At 35.3% G+C, this 15,517-nt stretch overlaps 2 protein-coding genes and 1 pseudogene across 3 annotated transcripts in view; 2 read left to right on the plus strand and 1 right to left on the minus strand.

The window, feature by feature from the left end:
- The window catches only part of LOC132151541 (guanine nucleotide-binding protein G(i) subunit alpha-2), a 41,980-nt gene extending 33,952 nt beyond the window's left edge, over positions 1-8,028 (plus strand). Inside the window, exons 3-9 of the mRNA XM_059559724.1 lie at positions 104-245; positions 648-808; positions 4,499-4,627; positions 4,764-4,893; positions 5,945-6,098; positions 6,308-6,523; positions 7,224-8,028. Coding sequence (XP_059415707.1) covers positions 104-245; positions 648-808; positions 4,499-4,627; positions 4,764-4,893; positions 5,945-6,098; positions 6,308-6,498 — 907 coding nt within the window. The 3' untranslated portion in view covers positions 6,499-6,523; positions 7,224-8,028. The remainder of the gene's footprint in view (positions 1-103; positions 246-647; positions 809-4,498; positions 4,628-4,763; positions 4,894-5,944; positions 6,099-6,307; positions 6,524-7,223) is intronic.
- A 692-nt stretch (positions 8,029-8,720) lies between these two features.
- On the plus strand, positions 8,721-12,540 carry LOC132151224 (PAK4-inhibitor inka2-like). Of its 2 annotated transcripts, XM_059559335.1 has the most exons (3): positions 8,721-8,830; positions 8,922-8,968; positions 11,563-12,540. In XM_059559335.1, exons 2-3 carry the CDS (start codon positions 8,966-8,968, stop codon positions 12,430-12,432), a joined length of 873 nt encoding a protein of 290 aa, XP_059415318.1. In that variant the 5' UTR covers positions 8,721-8,830; positions 8,922-8,965; the 3' UTR covers positions 12,433-12,540. The 2 variants fall into 2 exon arrangements, with proteins under 2 accessions (XP_059415318.1, XP_059415319.1); XM_059559336.1 differs by lacking the exon at positions 8,721-8,830 and having other exon boundaries at positions 8,837-8,968.
- A 1,411-nt stretch (positions 12,541-13,951) lies between these two features.
- LOC132152266 (ubiquitin-like modifier-activating enzyme 1) overlaps positions 13,952-15,517 on the minus strand; it is a 31,114-nt pseudogene continuing 29,548 nt past the window's right edge.

The following is a 15,517-nucleotide window of genomic DNA, read 5'->3' on the forward strand; positions in this document are numbered from 1 at the left end:
ACTTTAGTTACATAGCATTCCCAGGTGGCATTATACCATTCTCTACAGTTCTTTTAGGTCAGTATTTTAGTTGTTTAATTATGCCATTTTCCCCTCTGTTCAGAATCATCCATGAAGACGGCTACTCAGAAGACGAGTGTAAGCAGTACAGAGCCGTGGTCTACAGCAACACCATCCAGTCCATAATGGCCATCATTAAAGCCATGAGCAACCTCAAGATCGACTACGGAGAGACTGCCCGAATGGTAAGACCTCCTGTAATGTCTGGGATGAGTATGTAGGTCATGCAGGAAATCTGTAAATAATTCATAAATAATCCCGCACACTGTGGCAACTTCACCTTTCTGATCTTCAGGTTTAATGTTTGGCATACAATCTCAGATCCTTTAGAGGCAGATCGAGTTATTGTGTGCATTGATTAATTATTCACAATAAGCAGTTTCTTGGTTATTTTAACTTGAAGTATTGCCATTACAAATACACCAGGGTAATATGTTTGGAGCCACAGTAATTTTACAGTAAATCCTTGCTCAAGGTATTCTGTAATTGCTCTAAAGCAAAGTTTACATCCAGTTACAGCCAAATTCTTTTTAGCATGTTTTGTCCCTCGCTCAACACTGTGTGTGTGTGTGTGTGTGTGTGTGCAGGACGATGCGCGGCAGCTGTTTGCTCTGTCTGCAGCAGCGGAGGAGCAGGGGATCTTAACTGAAGATCTGGCCAATGTGATCCGCAGACTGTGGGCCGACATCGGGGTCCAGGGATGTTTCACCCGATCCAGAGAGTATCAGCTCAACGACTCTGCTGCCTAGTGAGTGTCTACACACACACACACACTAGAACAGAATAAAATATAAAATGTTCTGCTTTTTTTTTTTAAATGTCCTTTTTTTTGTAACAATTCATTTTTTTTATTTAATGCACACTTGTTGAATAAAAGTATACATTTATTTAAAAAAAAAACCTTAGCCCACACTTTTGCACAGTAGTATTGTTGGTTTATGAACGCGGTAATCCACTCGGGGATGCGTTACTCATTTTCCTTCAGTTAAATCCTCTCACTTGTCTCATGACCTCTGTCAGATCACTGCTGCACACGCCTCACACGGCCTGCTGTTTAATTATGTTTCATTAATTAGATGTACTTCAGAATAACACAAGCACTTGAGGAACAGAATCGTGCGAGGAGTGGCAGCAGAAAACTAAATTACAAATTTCTCCCTAGACAGAAAGTGACTTTAAAGGCACACATAAACACAGATGCATGATGGGAGGCAGGTTCAAGCAGGGAACTCAATGCCAAGTCCATTTATTGTTGTTGGCAGAAACGTCTCGTGCCTTTGGTTCATTTGATTCATAACCTTTTGATCTGAGGGTTATTGCCTAGCTGCATGCAGTTTTGTAGACAAGTAGAAATTGTGCTCAAATATAAATGCATTTATAAAGATAAATGTAAAGGTCTACCTGAAAAAATACTAACATATATATATATATCTATATATATATATCAGGAATGGGAATTTAATTAAGCGTTTATTTTATTATAAAGTATATAAATGAAATCTTTAATATGTATATAATGATATATATATATATATATAATATATATATATATATATATATATATATATATATATATATATATATATATAGTTATTATACTAATAATTTTTTCTGTTTCATGTGCTGTCAATCAATATAAAAATGAACTAATTTAACTTATGAAATTAAATAATAACATTATTAGTTATTAAATCATTAAAACCGAGGCACAACTTTTCACGCAAGTGCCACGTCATAAAATATTTTTAACCCGACTGCCTTTGTATTTAACATGGATTTAATAAAACATTGTAAATAACTAATTATAACACTTTCATTGCACAGAGTGCAAGCAAACTTCAGTCCAGCCAGAGGTCAACCCTCTCAAAAACTCTGCCCCCTTTAATTGTGTTAAATATTTTTAATACATTAAACTGAAAAAATAATCGCATGAATTAACACACTAATTTTGACAGCACTATTTGTTTTATTTATGATGATAAAACGTATGTTTGAGATTCTAATTGTGGTTAGTAGTTCAAATCTCATATTTACGTTCTTGGGCTCAAAACTGCTATAGTCAGAGATAGTTAAGAGTAATAACTACTTTATACTTAAGTTAGTCCTTAACCAAGATCAGAAGTAGCATCAAGACTTCTGCGTATGTTTGTTGAAAGAGAACGTCTCAGTAGATAAAGCAGATGGAGTGTGTCACTATCCTCAGGCCTTCTCTCTGTCCATCATAAGATCCTCATCCTGAAGCCCATTAAAACCAGCGCTGGAGGGAAATAAACCCTCAACGCTTGAAGGAAGATAATGGGTCATTTCAGTTCATCTCGCAATAGATGTTTGTCATTTATGATTGTAATTATAATTTTCTTCTGAATAATGCGAGTCTTGAGTATTTCCTCATTGTGTGATCAGAAAAGCCTGGTTTTAATAAGAAGTTTATGGTGCATGCAAAATAATAATTTTATTTGTTTAATTTAATAGAATTATTGTTCTTGTATATGTTGTCACTGTTTGTTGTAAATCAGTTTGAACTGAAGAGATTGCAGTGTAATGAAAAAATGGCATACAGTTACATTAAGATTTATATATGAATCCTTTCTCTCGTTCTCTCGTTCTCTATCACCATATGCTTATGTGAATATATTGAATTTAATAAAAACACATATGGGTCATATTTCACTCCAAAATATTGAAATTATTTTAATATTAAGTTATAGCCAATTTGAAGAATAGTTTTTTTTTTGTTGTAGAATTTTGTAGACTGAAAACTTTACAGCTTTTTTTTCACGTTTAATTCTTTTTTTTTTTTTGAACAGCAATGACAATCAATTAATTTTATTACAATTATTTCACCCTGTAATAGAAGTGTACATCCGATTAATGTAACATCTTTAAATCTTTTCTAGATGTAAAACATATAACATATATAAAATATTCTGTGTGTGTGCCTAATAATGTTCTTGACAGGCTTTATAATATTCATCCAATAAAGTAGAAAAGGGTTGCCTTTTAACTCTGTTTAAATAGTCAGAAAACACTGGTGAAGTTATTAGGACTGTTTATGAAACTTAAATTGTATCTTCAGTTGATCACAAGTATGAGCTAATTTTTCAGCCTGAATCATGATGTATGAAAGGTCAGTGTCAGTCGGGGTTGCCATAGTAATGCTCTCAGCGCTCTGGCCTGTATCCTGTCATACAGCGACGGTTCTCTGAGCTAATATGACTGTTTATGACTTCCAGGCAAAGTCTAATTCACACATGTGCAGCTGTTGTGTTGCTGAAACTGCTGAAGATTGGACTCAAATCAAAATTCACTCTGATCACTGTACTGTACACAGCAGGCAGATTTACTGTAAGCAAATGAACGGCTACAGTAGCCATGATGTACAGTATGCAACCAGAGTACAGTGTATTCAAAAGCGCGCATATATATATATATATATATATATACAGTACAGACCAAAAGTTTGGACACACCTTCTCATTCAAAGAGTTTTCTTTATTTTCATGACTATGAAAATTGTAGATTCACACTGAAGGCATCAAAACTATGAATTAACACATGTGGAATTATATACATAACAAAAAAGTGTGAAACAACTGAAAATATGTCATATTGTAGGTTCTTCAAAGTAGCCACCTTTTGCTTTGATTACTGCTTTGCACACTCTTGGCATTCTCTTGATGAGCTTCAAGAGGTAGTCACCTGAAATGGTCTTCCAACAGTCTTGAAGGAGTTCCCCGAGAGATGCTTAGCACTTGTTGGCCCTTTTGCCTTCTGTCTGCGGTCCAGCTCACCCCTAAACCATCTCGATTGGGTTCAGGTCCGGTGACTGTGGAGGCCAGGTCATCTGGTGCAGAACCCCATCACTCTCCTTCTTGGTCAAATAGCCCTTGATGCCTTCAGTGTGACTCTACAATTTTCATAGTCATGAAAATACAGAAAACTCTTTGAATGAGAAGGTGTGTACAAACTTTTGGTCTGTACTGATATATATATATATATAATATGCATTGTGGGTTGCAGTGTATATATAATTGAAATGTAATGGCATTGGTTAGTAAATAAGTCTCTAATGGTCTGTCAAGTAAATAATCTTGAATCTAGAGAGGTTTGCTGACTAAAATGTTGTGAACTCCTGTAGTAAGCAATACTGTAGTATTCCGTTGCAAGCAGATGATTGTAAACACAGCTTATCAGGTGCTAAAAGCAGGTGGGGGAACTCAAAAGCGAGCACGGATGCGGTGAATGCAAACGCCATTCCTCTGCCCACATACTGTGTGACTGTGAGACATACTGTACATGAAGGCTGATTTAATGCTGCACTCAGCGGGTCACTGAGAATGAAGCTTTTTGAAATGGACTGTGTGTATTAATGATTCATTTCCATGACAGTTCTTCATCTGAGCTGTGATGTGTGACCTAATTGTGTGTGTGTGTGTAGTTATCTGAATGATCTGGAGAGGATAGCACGGGCAGACTACATCCCCACCCAGCAGGACGTCTTGAGGACCCGAGTGAAGACCACTGGGATCGTGGAGACACATTTCACTTTTAAAGATCTGCACTTCAAGTGAGAAAGATTTGGCTCATGAAATGTTAATGGTCATGTGAAAAGTGACACTTTCATCTGCTGCTGCTGCATTTCAGTAGCGCCAACATCAAATATTCTCCCTTTTTATGGCCTCCTTATTCCCTCCTCTCTTCAGGATGTTTGATGTGGGAGGTCAGAGGTCAGAGAGGAAGAAATGGATCCATTGCTTTGAGGGTGTAACAGCCATCATCTTCTGTGTGGCTCTGAGCGCTTATGACCTGGTGCTGGCAGAAGACGAGGAGATGGTGAGTTTCAGATACAGCTGGAGAAGAATAGGCTTGGAAAGGTTTAGTTTTAGGTCTGATCTTTAAAAAAAAATAAAAATACTTATCCTGTAATCAGAGCCACATTGTGGGTTATCCAAACTGTAAACCTGAATTATGAACCTTGCCCAAGAATTGTACATTTCAATTCCAAACTGTTTTTATTTTCTGATATGTGATATGTAATTTTCACTAGATTGAGCAATGTATTTAAATATATTAAAATGAAACAAAATGATCATTAGATGGCTGAACTATTTCATTATTTTAAAGATGAGCAATACATAAAAAAAAACATAAAATGATGACACAGAAAATTATATTAAGATTGGGAAAGAAATTCATTATTTTAATGTTGAGCAATACATTTAAACAAATTAAAATGATGTAACCTAAGATTGAGGAAATATTTCATTATTTTAAGGTCATGCAATGCATTTAAACAAATCAAAATGATATAACATCATATGTTTGTGGAAGTATTTCATTATTTTGAGGTTGAGCAATACACTTAAATTTAAATATTAAATTATCTGAAGATTGGTGAAGTAATTCATTATTTTAATTAAAACAATTTAAAATGTCTTTTTTTTTTTTTTTTTTAGGGCTTTCGGCCAAAATCACAGAAATAACAAAGTATTGTTTAAAAAAATCCTCTTCTTCATTCATGTTGCATTTTATGCAATTAATATTTTCATGGATATACTGATAGTATTAGTAACAATTTCAGTGTACATTGTTCTTAAAAAGAGTAAAAGGCTCTTTTACGTAAGTGGTTATATCACGTAGGATATAAAAAATAATCAAACACCGTGTTCTTTTCTGAAAGAAATGCCCCATTTTGATTTAGGTTTGTATCTCTTGTGTTGTCAACTCTGACTAATGCATATCTAATACTCATAAAGATCTTTGTTAAACTAGTGTACACTAGAATGCATGCTCTCCGCAGTGCAAACGCGAGCTGACAACGTCCTCTGGTGTTGAGTTACTGTGCAATCTTTATCATTCAATAAGTCACTCTCCTCTTTTTCAGAACCGCATGCATGAAAGCATGAAACTGTTCGACTCCATCTGTAACAACAAGTGGTTCACCGAGACCTCCATCATCCTCTTCCTCAACAAGAAGGATCTGTTTGAGGAGAAGATCACGCGCAGCCCTCTCACCATCTGCTACCCTGAATATTCAGGTCTTTGACTTCACCACTGTTCAAATGATTTTCTGTGATGATCAATATTATCAACAAAAAAAAATTATGCTTTAATAGAACACAGAACATTCATTTGATTTTGTTTTGGCATGTGTAATATGACTAAAATATTATGATAATGCTGAATTAAAAAAAATGTTAAGTAACTAAAAGTGCATGACAAGATTTTTTGTGTGGTTTTTATACAGGAGCCAATAAATACGATGAGGCTGCCAGTTACATTCAGACCAAGTTTGAGGACCTCAACAAGAAAAAAGACACAAAGGAAATCTACACCCACTTTACCTGTGCGACTGACACTAAGAACGTGCAGTTTGTGTTCGACGCCGTCACTGACGTCATCATCAAGAACAACCTGAAGGACTGTGGCCTCTTTTAATGAAGGAGCCCAAGAGAATGACGAGGTCAATACACACAGACCATTCATACACGAAACACTTTCATATGCATGAGCAGAGTTGCTCAAAAACAGCATCAAATAAAGGCTTTTTCAAACATTTGAGGAACACTTACACTACCGTAAAAGTTTGGGTTTGGTAATAGTTTAATGTTTTTGAGAGAAATATCTTCTGCTCAACAAGGCTGCATTTATTTGGTCAAAAGTAAAGTGAAAATTGAAATATTATTTCAATTTAAAAGAACTGTTTTCTGTTTTAATATATTGTAAAACTAAATTAATTCCTGTGATCAAAGCTGTATTTTCAGCATCATAACTCTTCAGTCTTCAGTGTCACATGATTCTTCAGAAATCATTTTAACATGCTGATTTTGTGCTCAAGAAACATTTCTTTTTATCAGGGTTGAAATGCTGCTTCATATTTTTGTGGATTTCAGGATTCTTTGATCAATATTCAAACGTTTGTTACGTTTGTGATCAAAGTTCAAACGTTTGTTATATAATCTCATAAACACTTTTAATTTAATGCATCCGTGTTTAATAAAAATATTAAAACTTAATGACCTTAAGATTTTCAAATGGATAATTACCAAACCCTATTCAATTTAAAGCTAGCGCAGTCACACTTCACAAACAAATCATTTAACATATAGTTAGTTTGTTAGTGTATAATTCATACTTCTTCATTTGTTGTGATTATTCCTCAGGAAGGTGTAAACTGTTTGATGGACCTGGTTCTACACGACATGCTAGACTGCCTTCAACTACCTATAAGAATCATAATGTTTTTTTTTTGTTTTTTTGTGACGACCTGAAAAAGACTTGTGAACAAGGAAGAGAGAAGAAACTTCAGTGAATTCCAGCACACCACCTTTCTTTCCTGAACCTGATTTTAGTTTGGTTCTCAATGTGTAAATATTTAATTTTGCGGTTCTTTTCTGCCAGAAAACATGTGGAGAGTCAGGATTATATTCTGATATTTGTTTCTATTGAGCTTTCGGTTTTGTTTTCCACAGTTTTCCAATGAGGTGGGTGAGGACTTCTTTTATGGATGTGCTAATTTTATTAAACTCACTGGCAAAATGCTTCTTTTGTAAAGTTAATGTGAGCACAGAAAGAAAACGAGACATCCCTTTTGTAACGGCGACTCTTCATCCCAGACTCGAGCTGCGTGTTGTTGCATGACGGATCATATGAAATTGCTCGCTCGTTTCAGACCACGGCTCGTGACATTCCCTCACATGTCTTCACTATCTCTTCTAGCTTGTCTTTGACAGCGTCCAAAATTGACTAGTGTGTAACACATTTATATCTGCCCTCACGTTTCTCCTTCCTGTTGCTGTACCATCCCTTCTTTTGCGCGATGTCTGTGCCTTGTTTTCACTGTCTGTAGATCATAGGGAAAAGTGTAAAAGTGTTGAGCACATTTTAAGAGCTAAATAAAACTTAGACCACAGTCTAAATATCTTAATAGCATGAAAGATTTCATTGGAAATAAGTGTTATGTAAGACTCCTTGTGTCTTATTTTGTGTCTTGATGCAGCAAATGTGTTTTTGCTGAACTTGATTATCATACTGCCAGGTGAGGGGTTTCCTTCTTTTTTTTCATGCTCCTGTAGTTCATATTCATCATACTTCTGCAGTGTTATTTCTTTACCACAAGATGGCGCTAGAGGAACATTTGTATAAAAAATTAACTCTTAAATGACTGGCAATCCTTGCTGTGTAAACTAGCTGATAAGAGTCTTATTAGTTACATAAAAACACCTTAAACTACACTCGGGCAAATATTAGCCTAGATAATATTACAGATGATACAGTGATGGTATTATCATGTTACTGAGTAAATTCCATTGTTGTATCCCGTAATATATTCATAGTACCCTGAAGTACATCCCTTGATAATTTGTACGTCATGTAAATAAAATAAAATATGATTTCATTTGATTCGGATACCATCCTTTTTTGTGTTATATAAAATAACATATTAGGACACTTTTTATATTTTTAATTTAAGTTCTATTTCATTTTATTTAATAATGATCTTGTTAAGTTTATATCCGTTTATAAAGTTCATCATCTAGTCTCTCAGTTGCAAAGCGCTCGTTCTTCGCTCACGTTTCACTTCTCGCTCTATGATTTGCTGGCAGACGGACGGATGTCGCTGATTGGTTGAGATTATCCTGACAGGAAACTGCGCGATTAAAAGCGCTCAGCGCTCAGTCCACACGCGCACCGACTGACAGCACGAGCAGGAGTTGATGTGTTGTTCTGGACTGCTTTATAACTCTTGGATATTTTTTGTGAACAGTTGGTAAGTCTCTCAAACGCCCTAAGGTTGCATATTCACACAGCTGTGCATTATTTAAATAAAATATTTATGCCACATCATTTTTTTTCTCAAGGGAAACAATACAAGGTGGACTAACTCAGCAAACGAAAAATAAACATGGTAAGTTAACGTTAGGTGTTTTACTTTGCCTGTTTTGTTCTTGTTCATCTAGAGATGAAAAGCTGAAACTGAAGTATATACGGAATATAAAATTAGATATGCTAGTTAGTCGAGATTTTTATATTTTATTAACAGTAACTTGACAAAATGTCATCAGCATGTTTTTTTGAGTTAATGGACTAGTAACCAAATGGTCAATTCACTTCTGTCTCTGAGAGGACGTTTTGCAGCAAAACTTTTACCCTGGTAAATGATTTTACAGTAATAATTTGAATGGCCAGTGGTAGGCTACTGTAGTGACTGTGTGTTTTGTGCACTTCCACAAAAATGTCAGTTTAGAGTCTTAAAAGCTATATCTGGCATCCTAATTTCATTTTTTCAATTAATATTCCTATAGTTTTAACTCCAAATATAAATGTGACACCTGCACTGGCACATTATGTGCCTTCCTCAGGGATTATAACCAATCTTGAACTGTAATATGGTTTTTGAAATGAAATGCATATTTTCAGCAGTGATGGAGGTTAACCACCACCCAACTCTGCATTTGTCATGGCCTCTGGCAACCACTGGTTTTTCTAACACACACACATTTGCAGCTTAAAGCCAAATGGCTAAATTCTCACAGCTGTGATAACATCATGGAGTGGTCACTGGTCCTTTAGCCCTGCCTCAACCCGTCTGTACACATACATGGGTGTTTTTTCCACTTTTCAAAAGCATTCCCAAAAAATTCCAAATGCTTTATGGCTACTGCAGAGCTGGAAGTGAAAGTAAACCAAATCACTCGAGAGAAGCAGGATTTTATCGCTGAAAAACAGGGACTTTCTGGTTGTTAAGAGGTGTGGAACTTGGAAAGATTGAGTATTTTGATATTGCCAAGACTGGTCATGAGGAATTCTTGACCCCCCCCATGCCCCCCCCCCCCCCCCCATAGAATTAAGTGTGGCGCATTTTGGAGTGTTATTATAGCTAACTAATCCTAAAACCACTGTAAATAAAATATTTTACTTAAAATAAATGTTGACTAAAATAAAATTAAAATAACTTATTTCAGATAGTTGCCAAAACAACTTCTCATCTTCAGTCAGTTTAACATGATTTACTAAAATAATACAAAATTTATAGACAATCAAATATTTTTTTATATTAAAACTTTAAATTTAAAAATTAAAACTGAAAATACAAAAAATATAAACCAATTACCGGTAAACAAAACTAATAGTATCTCCATTATACTAAAGTAACACTGGTTTAAAGCAGAAATGTACATCTGTTTTTTTGTATGTTATTATTATTTGTATTGTTTTTATTTTATATTTAAGTAATTATCCTTTCTGCATCATTTTAATATATATGTTTTTTATTATTCAATATTTTATTTATAAAAATAATTTTAAAGCAAAAGCCTATGTTCTGATCAATATATATTACATTTATTAATTTAGCTGATGCTTTTATCCAAAGCGACTTACAATTGCTATATGTCAGAGATCGCACGCCTCTGGAGCAACTAGGGGTTAAGTGTCTTGCTCAGGGACACATTGGTGTCTCACAGTGGATTTGAACCCAGGTCTCTCACACCAAAGGTATGTGTCTTATCCACTGCGCCAACACCACCCAAGTGGTAAATATATTATATTAATGCATTGCTGACACATTTCCCAATTATAAGTGCATTTCTGTGAATATGAGTTTTGTTTGTATCGAACCCTCCTAAATAGACTGATGTACATAATTAGTCTGATCCCAGTTCATTTGCTGTAAACTACAGCCAACACAGTGGAGCATTGTTCCAAAAAATGACATAATTTCCTTTTGGACCACGACAGTCCGTGCACTAATCATGAACTTGAGGTGGGAGAAGTGTGGACTCTTTTCTTTCACAAGAAGTGCAGGAAGGGACTCCTCTTGTTTCCGGTTCCCACAATCAGTGCGGATGTATCTGCATGCATCATGCTCTGACTCTTCTCCCCCGAGACTGTGTGTGAGTTTCTCTCACTCTCATCATGTTGTTGATTAATGCTGTGGGTTTAAACTGTGGAAAACTCCGGAATGCTTTCATCTGAGGGGAAAACCAGTCAACTTTATGGCTTGTTTGATTGGCCTGGTCCATGGATTGTTTTCAAAGGTGATAATGGTTTCTGGACACATCAGTCTCACAATGGATTTACAGTTTTATTTCGAATATTTTTGAGGAACAAGCTAATCTTGACCTTATGAAATAGTACTGCGATTGTACAATGCAACAGTGCTGGGTTATTATTGATAACTAAAACCATAAAAAATTGTGACATAAAAAAAAGACAAATTTACTCAAACTTTAACTAAAATTAAAACTTAAAAAAAAAAAAAAAATTAAATACTGATAAACTTTAAAATTAAAACAGAAAATAAAATTAATTCCAAAAATATCGTCAACGCACAACAAAAATACACAAAAAAAAGTGATTAAAAATATTATTTAAAAAAATGGTACAGTAATGAAAAATGGTGAAAAATCTAGTACCCTTAAAGATGATTAGCCTGCACACTGTAGACTCCAGTTTGTGTAGTCAAGGTACTAACCTTTTTTTTTTTCTTTTTTTCTCCAGCTGTGCGTTCGCAGTTCAGGTGAATGTTTCCGGGACCAGATGCGCTGCATGATGAGGTCTCTTCAGGATCTGAAGCAGATAAGAGAACCCGACGATCAAACGAAGTGCTCATACGTGACTCGAGCCTGTCAAAAAAGGGTACAACAGAGGGAGCTCAGCCGCCTGCGGACTTCTGACATCAGTGACGCCAGCACCTACGATTCGGCCTGCTGCTTGGACAATCCACTGGAGGAAGAGGAGGATGAGGAGGCCAGTGTTGGCCGTCTACCTCAAGGCTCCCCGAGCAGCATGAAAAGTCTTGACTTTGATTCAGGATACTCGGAAGCATCGTGGCAGGACGAAGGTGTGGTGTTGAGACGTACGAGGAATGTACGCGTTTCATCGTCCGCGTGCATCCGCACGAACCAAATTAGACCCAAATCCACATCAGATGCATGCCTGGAGCGCTGGATGCCGTTTGAGGCCAGCGACCCAACGGACTGGACCACATCTTTGTTAACCCGAGGGCGTAACAGGCAACCATTGGTTCTTGGGGACAACAGCTTTGCAGATCTTATTAAGAACTGGATGGATCTTCCAGAATGCCCAGATTCTGCAGAACTCAAGCCGAACGCTAGCTGCAAAATAGCCAAGGACTTTTTGGTCAATATGCGGCGGAAATTAGCGGGCATGTCAAAGGGAGTCGAGGAGAGAAAGGCTTGCACTAAACGCATGTCTTGTCCGGTGGGATTTCAAGCCCCCAAACCGTTCTTTCACCAGTCCCACACAAGTTTGCACCATTTGGGACCAGACTTTTACCAGTTCAGCACTGTCATGAAGACTGGGAGTCGACAGCCTATCATATGCAATGACATCATTGGATACATCTGATGTGTTTATTTAAATGGAATGGAGTTTATTTCTGAAAACATCTAATATTGTTCTACATAATTAATAAATGTTTTTATATAAAATAAACTTTTCTGCGTATTTCTAAAAGCTAAAGTGTCATGTTATTAATCAATTGATGACAGTGAGGATTTAACAATATGAAAGTGCCATTAAATTTTTTTTTTTATATGTTTTTAAGTTATATACCATATAGTCGTCACATTAGAAATATCTAGTTTAAAGCAAAAGTCTCAAAATCTGCTTTTATAAATCGGTTGCAAGTGCAACTGAAATACAAGAAATCAATTTTCAACACATTTATTAAAGAATCAGAATAAGTCTTACACTTCATAATCCCCCAATTATTTTCAGTGCTAACCAACATTGAATTTGTTTAATTCAATTGAATTCAATTAAAGTTTATTTGTATAGAGCTTTTACAGTACAAATCATTACAAAGCAACTTTACAGAAAATTACGTTTCTACAATATTTAGTAGTAGCTTATCAGTGGTGACTGTCAGTTTGAGCACGTATGACAGGATTTTTAGAAAAATTAATACAAGACGTAGTCAGCCAGACGATGAACATTATTAAAAGCAATTATTATATGATGCAGTCACACTTGTAGCAATATTTGTTAGTTCTGTTTGTTGATTCAGGGTTCAAGGGATCATCTGGGGTCCTCTGAGGGGATGTAAATATAGCAAAACATAGAAACAAAAAGAGACATCATTAACATAGCTGCTGTTCCAATAAAGTAAAATTAATTAGTTTAACCCAAGCTAAAGAATAATAATGCGCATTTGATCAGATGCAACTGCAGTCACAATTTAAGAGATTCATAATTCGAATGCTTGGCGAAAGAGATGCGTTTTTAATCTAGATTTAAATAGAGAGAGTGTGTCTGAACCCCGAACATTATCAGGAAGGCTTTTCCAGAGTTTGGCAGCCAAATGTGAGAAAGCTCTATCTCCTTTAGTGGACTTTGCTAGGAACTACCAAAAGTCCAGCTTTTGGGACCTTAGGGAGCGTGACTGTAACGTGGTAGAAGACTAGTTAGGTACACAAGAACTAAACCATTTAGGGCCTTATAGGTAAGTAATGATAATTTGTAACTTAGGAACTTAATAGGTAGACAGTGCAGAGACTGTAAAATTGGGGTAATATGATCATATAAGCTCTCATAAGTTAGACGTTCTCCTACATTCAATTACAATCAAATTACTTGAATCACACTGATTAGCACATATACAGTGCAAATATTATGCTTCATTTCTAAGAGGCAGCAGACGAAAGACTAAAACATGGAATACACTCTTTAAAATAAGACAATACTGATAATGATATGAGATGTAGACATATACAGTATATATATATATATATACAGAATTTAAGGCTTATAACCAGAATGCAATCGCAAGAAAATGTATGAAACCCACTGCTGTAATGTGATTAGGACTGAACGCACACAGATGCATCTAAAGGTGATTAAGTTAATTAACTGAAGCAGACGCAGCTCATTTGTGTCTCTGGCACTTCTCATTCATGCTAACAGTGAAGCGAGGGCTGGATGGGCAGGGCTGCATAACAAAGGGAGGGGGGTGGGAATAACAAACCACGGGGGTCATATTGATACAGGAGACACATTTAAAAGGAACAACAGAACTTGTTTTCTTGGTAGCAAAATTTACTTGAGACTTTTTCAATACTGGTAACACGTTACAATGTTTCATTGCTTAACATTCATTAGTACATAAGTTAACATGAACTAAGAATTAAAAATACTTGGTAACACTTTATTTTAAGGTGTCCTTGTTACACGTTACATGTACTTACTATTATAATAACAATTAATAATGCATAATTACATGCAAGACACCCTAAGTCCAACCCTAATCCTAACCCTAACCATATAGTAATTACATGCAATTAATTAATATTACTTTGTACTTAAATTTATAATTACACTGTAACAAGGACACCGTAAAATACAGTGTAACCAAATAATTCTATAGCGTTAATGTTAATTTTAACATTTACTAATGCATTTTTAACATCAAGTTGTGTTTGTTAACATTAGTTAATGCACTGTGATCAACATGAACATTGCTCAACATGAACAATGAACAACTATTTTTATTAAAGGGATCCTATTATGCTTTTTCACTTTTTCAACTTTAGTTAGTCTGTAATGTTGCTGTCTAAGCATAAAAAAAGATCTGCAAAGTTCCAAAGCTCAAAGTCCAATTTAAAGAGAGATTTTTTATTCAGCAGAAATCACTTTTCAAAAACTGCAACGAAAGACCCGTTTGGACTACAACCAGGGCCAGCCCAGGCTCTGTTGGTGCCCTAGGCGAGAATTTAGATTTCCACTCGTTCATATTTATAAAAACTGTCTTTTAAGTACCGCCGGGTACATCAGGGTCTGAGCAGGCATACGCACTTTTCCTTGTGGCAAAGTCTTAGTACTGCAGCTATTTAAAAATATAATGTGCAATAATAATAGTAAAACAGTAATAGTAAAATAGAAAAAAAAAGAATAAATGCATCTCCAACAGTTTTGTTTGTGCAGCCTATAAGAATAGGCCTGTCGTACAATAACGGTTTTAATATTCTATTCAATAACATTGTTAACTGTTTATAATATCTGCTTATAGAGACATCAGCCTTAAACTTTGTTTTTGTCCTTTACATCAGTTATATTTGTATAAAATACACTATATATGATGTCAGTACATTAATAGCACATTTGAGCAGCATTGGTAATCTAGGTAAATATAAAAAAATGCCAAGTCACATGCAGGTTTTTTCAGACCGCAGACCATAATCATGTAATAATTTATTTTATTGTGATATATGAAATGGCCAATTTTTCTTTCAATAATGTTTTTCAAGTTTTGCAAGAATTTTGTGATACTAAACTTTTTATTAGTTGTCATAGCAAGAGATTTTTAAAGTATAATGGCTCAATTTTTATAAGATGACTGAAAGTTTTATTTGAATTCATAGTTTATTCTTACTTTTGGAAACCTAATTGTTTATTAATTACTATTATTATTATTATTTCAGTTGTTTCTAGTAAT

Source organism: Carassius carassius, chromosome 10, assembly GCF_963082965.1.
Source record: "Carassius carassius chromosome 10, fCarCar2.1, whole genome shotgun sequence".
NCBI classification, from domain to species: Eukaryota; Metazoa; Chordata; class Actinopteri; order Cypriniformes; family Cyprinidae; genus Carassius; species Carassius carassius.